General features: G+C 48.9%; 1 protein-coding gene across 2 annotated transcripts in view; it reads right to left on the bottom strand.

Moving 5' to 3' along the window:
• The window catches only part of HPCA (hippocalcin), a 30080-nt gene that overhangs the window by 4450 nt on the left and 19258 nt on the right, over positions 1 to 6372 (bottom strand). For both annotated transcript variants that reach the window (XM_028739123.2, XM_028739121.2), the window contains one exon: positions 659 to 764. In XM_028739123.2, the coding sequence (XP_028594956.1) occupies positions 659 to 764 (106 nt within the window). The remainder of the gene's footprint in view (positions 1 to 658; positions 765 to 6372) is intronic.

Below are 6372 nucleotides of genomic sequence, written 5' to 3'. Positions count from 1 at the left end.
GGCTGCCCTTTCATCTTTCAGCATCACAAGGAGCATGTGGAGGTTTCCTGTCACCTCTCCCCTTGTTTTACTGTTTATTACCTTACCTCTTCCCCATGGCAAGACTCCAAGGTCAGCCAGTGACCACACCTGAGCACCTGCTTAGCTTCCCTTAGGCTGCTGCATTATATTTATATGTAGGGTCCAGAGCTATCCATCCATCCATCCATCCATCCATCCATCCATCCATCCATCCATCTCACAGCTGCACTCACATCGGTTGATGGGAGTTGTTGTCCAAACCATCTAGATTGGTTGTTCCCAAGTGGCAACCACCTTGCAGGTGAGTTAGCAGGAAGAGATCTTCCTTCTCCAGGGCTTCAGACCAGGGGGCATTCCCCAATCCTACACAGAAATGCGTTTGGGGATGGAACCTAGGACCTTCTGCATGCAAAGCAGATGCTAAAACCTGTCCTTGCAGCAGGACGGCGTCTTGGCTTTCCTTCCCTGCCTCCCACCACCTTTGACCTCCAGCTTTGCCAAATCACTGTGTGGGTCATCCTCCTGTCACTCTCCCCGCCCCAACTGATATATTTAATCAGCATGCCTGCCTTTCCATCTAAGAGCTCTGGATTTAAGGATGATGGTTGCCTCTTAATCTTTCTCTCCTTTCATTTACCATCATTATTGGTATCCATCTGTCGGAAGATTTTCTCCGTCCGCTTCTCAGGAGTTGACTCATCTTCAGGCATCTTCATCACAGACGAGACCATTTTGTAGATGGCCTGTGGAGAAGGAGCGGGGAACCAGTTGAGACACAAATTCCGAGCTGCAGCCCTGTGGGGACAGTCAGCTTAAGCAAGGAGTTCTCCCTCTTGAGCTCTATTTTGCCTTTCAGGCAGATCAATAAAGAGGAGAATGCCATGCAGAATGGAGAATGCGGCTCCTCTTAAAAGTGCATAGTCACAACCAGCCCCCAAGCCTCTGAAATTGTTGCCGGGGGTGGGGGCGGGGGAGATATTTCCAGGGGAAAAGACTGCTGAGCGTTCCCAACACCTCTGAATTCATATTTTAAGACAGGGCAGGCCAACTTTGTTCTCTCCAACGCCCATCATCTCTGACCATTGGACTTGCTAGCTGGGGATGACAAGAGCTGTAGTCCAAAATTTCTGCAGGGCGTCACATTGGCTGCCCCTATGATAAGGTCTGCCAGAAACTCTACAAAAACTTTCCCAACCTTCCCAATGCAACACTAACACACACAGGCAGGCCCATCTCAGATCTTCAGGTTGTGCAAAGATTCCTGCCACGGGTCAGAAGAAAGCGTGTGAAATGCAGCAGCCTCCTTGCGTGCCAGGCCAGCAGCACAGCGCAGATGGCAGGGGTTGATGGGGAGGGCCCTCCAGAGCAGCCTGTGACCTCTCCAGCATTGTCTGGGCAAGCTGGGCGATGCTGGTAACTCAAGAGCTGCCAGCACCATCTGCTCAGCTCTGGGTTTCCTGGTTTTGCTCCGGAGCTTCCCACATCTAATGCATGTCTAATCCTCTCCCCACCCTAGTATCTCTTGCCCTAAGCCAGCTTTCCCCAACCTTGTGCCCGCCAGATGCTTAACAGCTCCCATCAGCCCCAGCCAGACCAAGGGTACGGCAGGCTTCTCTAAGGAGTGGTGGAGGCCCCCTGGGTAAGAGTCAACGAGAAATGCCACTATGTTTGTGCAATCTCCAAGCGCTCGGAGGCCAAAAGGAAGAAAGGAGAGCAGACTTGATTAAATAAAACAGCAGCATTTACAAAATAATGTTCTTTTCTTTTCTTTTTTACCCAGGCCTGCTGTTTCCCAGGAGGCTGTGTGCATTGCGTGGTTGGAGAAATTGGTAATTAATATTCTAAACATTGAGGACAGGATTCAATGGGGAGGAAAACAAACTGTAAGGACAGATGGGGAAGTGTCTCTGTCTCTCTGTCAGTCTTCCCACCACCAGCACCACTACCACCCCACCCCTTCTGCATGGTTGCCCTGCATGGGGCAAGATCAGAGTCCAGGAGGGCAAACCCAGGTTAACAACAGCAGCAGCAGCAGCAGCAGCAACCCTTAATGCAAACATGCAATACTCTCCTGCCACCAGGAGATGGCAATATAAAGCTAGGCAGGAAATTCAGTAAGAACACAGGCATTGCACCAGCATCCTGCAGCAGCTGGAAACAGAAGTGTCCTGGAGCTTCCAAGGAGAACCTGGAGGCGACGTCCACTTTCCCCTGCTGTCTCCTATACTACCTCTGCAGACAGCTGTTAACAGAAAGGCTATCCTCTGTGAATTTGCCAAACCCTTAGTCAGTCTAAGCGACTGACCCTACACCACTATCTTGTGGCTGTGAGTTCCATAAGCTGGCTGTGTGTTGTGTGAAGTCAAGTGACTTGCTTTTGGAACTCAGTGACCCTGAATTCTAGTATGAAGTGGTGGGGAGGAAATGTTCCCATCCTGGCACCCTCTGGATGTTGTGTGGGATTTCCAATTCCCATCAGCCCCAGACAGCGAGGTCAACGCCCAGGGATGTTGGGAGCTGGAGTGCAGCAACATCTGGAGGGAGGCAGACTCCCCAGGCCAGCTGCCACTGAGATCAAGGTGACTGGTCTGTGTTGCATTTCCATAACCTCGTAAGATGCTGCTGAGTTCTTTTGTCTAAGGAAGCAACCTCAGGAAAAGTAGGGCACAAGCCCTCCTCCTCACCATGTTTCATTGCTCTGTGTGAGTACCTAGCAAATTCCACAAAAGCCCCTCCGGATAGACAGATCAGGGTCCAGAGCCAACCCTGAAATGGCCATGATACTTCAAACCAAACCAAAATAAGTGTGGATTTCTGATCGCTGATTATTTTGTGGCACTCATCATCATCATCATCATCATCACCATCATCATCATTGCAAGCCCTTGTCATTCCCATTTTACAGATAGGGAACATAGGATGACCCTTCCAGTGAATTCTCACATCTTGGATAAAGGTTTGAAATCCAGGATTCCAACACCTGGCTGAACCAACTCCCTCACTGATGTTCACGGCAGCCATTTGCTACAAGGTCAGCCTCCCCAACCTGGTGCTCTTGAACTGCTCTGGACTGCAACTCCTGCCAGCCCCGGACGGTTGGATCCTTCACAGATCTGGATTTTCAACCTGAAAGGGGATGTTGTTATTCTTTCTACCTCTCAAGAGGAATGGGTAGATGGGACCCTCGACTGATCTTGGAACACACCCAGCTTTAATTCACCTGCACAAAAAAGAAGCCACCCTCCCAGGTGCTCCAATTTCTCTCTGCCAAGGACACTTTAGAGCTCCAATTTATAAATATCCAAGACCCAGTTAAAAGATTCACGGCTGCCTCCAAGCAATCTGGACTAGTTCTTGCTTTCTGTGGGGAACCCACCTGTTCTCTCCCAAAAAGCAGGTGCTTTAACCCGGATGGGATCAAAAACAACCATAATGCATGTCAGCATTATGGAATAAAAAGGGATCCCCAAAGGCAAGTTCATTTACAAAGGGTTTCTGCTCCCTCCCCCACTCTGGCTGCACAGAGGAATGTTCAAAGTAAATTGTGGTTTGAAAAGACACAGAACCAGAACAACAGCTGCAGCAGGCTGAAATCAAACCTGGTTCTCTTCTGGGTGTAAGACAGCATTCCTCAACGTGGTGCCCAGATGTTTTGAACCACAGCTCCCATCAGCCAGTGAGTTGCAGCCCAAAACATCTGGGAGGCATCAGTTTGTGAAGCACACCAGAGTTGGACCCACCAAACCTGCAGGCTCCACCGCCTGTTTTTACCAGGGCACAGCCCAGGAAGCTGCTGAAGACCAGGGCTGCTCTTTGGAGAGAGATCTAGGCTATGAACACATTCATGGCTTAAAATGGAGTGAGGTTGCTTCCCCGCAATGCATACAAGCCGCATTTGCACATTGCTGTACACACCAGAGAAGGGACAGGAGCATATTTGCTTGATGCACATGACCCAATTTGTTTCCCCAAACCTGCAATCCCACCTGAACTCCTTTCTGACAAAGCTGCTGTCTGCGCATGCACAACAGCTGTCTGAACAATGCACACCTCACCATAAACCCTGGTTTGTGTTTTCAAATCAGATGAAAGCTGGCTTGAGGAAAAACATATTGAACAGGGATATTTCTCAAAAGACTACAGGATTGTGGCTAACGTCACACATGCTCTGCTTCTAACCCCTGTGGTGGGAGCGCACTGGAGCCACAGTAAACGGCCGTGTGTACATAGCCCTTGGTTTGCACGAATGTATCACATGTGTATACTAATGTCCCTGATGCAGTTTACTTTAAAAAAGGAAGAAGAAGAGAAAAGGGAGGAGACAAAGTGGAGAAATGTGGGGGGTGAACGGCACTTTTCTGTTCCACTATTTCCCTGCTCCAACCTGCTTCATCTGTCAGGGGTTCGGGGTGTCTCTGCTCCCAGAATGTAGCTGTCCTAAACACACAAAAAGCCTCCACTGCAACAGCCTTGGTGAAGGTGTTGTGAAATTCAGCCTCTTTCCTACTGAAGACCTTTCCAGCTGAGTTCCATTTAGGGCATTCCTGAGATGTCAGAGGTAGCTTCATTGGGTCCCAAGAGGCCTCCAAATTTTAACCACCAAGGGATGGAGAAATGTGATGCTTCAGCACTTCTGATCCCTCTCTGCTCCTTCTCTGCAAACGCATCCCGTTTACTGAATAACATCTAGTTCTTATCTAGATGATGAGGTAAAAGCCAAGATGAAGCCAAAAGGCACCGAGGGGAATGGGGCAAAAGCGGGACAGGATCCAAGCCTCACGCCTGTGCCCACTGGGAAGGCCTAGTTTCCTCAGTCTCAGCTCCATCTCCTGAAAAATGGGAAGAGGAATAATAGGAATAGTGATGATGAAGGTGATGCTCTGACATCTCTTGGGGAGGAGCTGTGAAGACCTGCAAGACAAATCCCGCAAGACAAATCCCTCTGAAAAATTGCTTAAAGAGTGCTACCAAAATTATTAGGGATGGACTTTTCTACAGCTGTGCCCTGGGGCTCCTTTGAGAGGTCTGTAGCTTTGCATCTTGCAATATGGACCTAATTTCCCATCCAAATCACTGATGGGGGGGGCGCGGCTTCCTTTGACTTGCTGACACTGCTCGGGATTAAAGCCTCCATGTCTCATTTCATCTTGTTGTGGCACAGAAATGGAACAGCTGTTCCACCCCTCCTGCCCTCCTCCCGTCTAGTGGGCAGCGAAGGGTGGGGTGAGGAGTTGCCAGAGTGCCCTGGCACAGAGGGATCCATGAGGGGCGAGCCAGTCGCACCCTTCACCCCAGCTAATCTGCTCCCTTTGCCGATTAAATTTCCATGAAAAGCAGCTCTCCCATCTCCTCTGTCGGGCGTATCCTCCTTTAAATCTGCAGCAGTGCTTAGAGAGTGACAGAGAGAGGGGGAGAGAAAGAGAATAAGGCAGAGAGAGAGTGTGTGGAACAGAAGAAGGGAAGCAGACAGACATGAAGGAAAGGCCTGTCTACAAAACCGGAGAAAACCCCTGGGCTTCACTGACAGGTCATCCACCCACCCACACCTCCAAGGAATTACTCTGAGCCACTGCAAATACTGTTGATAAACACAGCCTAAGTACCGGTACATATCTTAAAGCTTTGTGCGTTAATCAACTGAAGCATAGATTAAATCATCACTACTAACGGCACACACTCAAGATTAATTACCCCTTAAGACTGGATTTGCCCACTCCTTCAATTAGGACTGCAAGCTTTGATCAACTTAATCAGCACATTAACCAACTATGGCTTTGGTTGATTAAGCAAGTGAGGGCCAGTTTTAATCAGGGGGAAATTCTGAAACTGTTGAGTTTTAGGGTCCAGTTATCCAGAACTATTTTGGTCCTCCTGCATTACATATCTTAGGGGTTGAAAAAGGCAATGTCAACACTTCCCTTCAAACAGTGAGTGGTAGGTGGGAAGAGAAAGGCGGCTTGAAATAAACCCAACCAAAATGAGAACTACATCAAATGCTGCAGTGAATTCTCAGCTCCTGTGCAAGCCTCCAGCCAACCCTAAAAATGTGCATTTCGTTGCTATATATTGGGGGAGATAATGTTTCTGGAGAGTGGGGAGAATGCATCTGTTTTCCTTTCTTCTCACTTGACACCTCCCAATGTACTGCAGGGGAAAGTTTTTTTCTTTCCTCCACCTCATGACATGCATCTTCAAGCCCTTATTTCTGCCTCTAGTATACTATAAGCAATTAGGACTTCCATTGCCCATCTGAGACCCTGAGACAACAATTCCCAGACAAAATTCATCACTGAAAGAGCTCCCATGAGCCAGAGTTCCCACCATGGAGGAGTCTCCCTGTCATTTCTCTGC

Source organism: Podarcis muralis, chromosome 7, assembly GCF_964188315.1.
Source record: "Podarcis muralis chromosome 7, rPodMur119.hap1.1, whole genome shotgun sequence".
Lineage (NCBI taxonomy): Eukaryota > Metazoa > Chordata > Lepidosauria > Squamata > Lacertidae > Podarcis > Podarcis muralis.
Note: the sequence above shows the minus strand (reverse complement) of the source record. Positions and strands in the feature narration are given on the sequence as shown.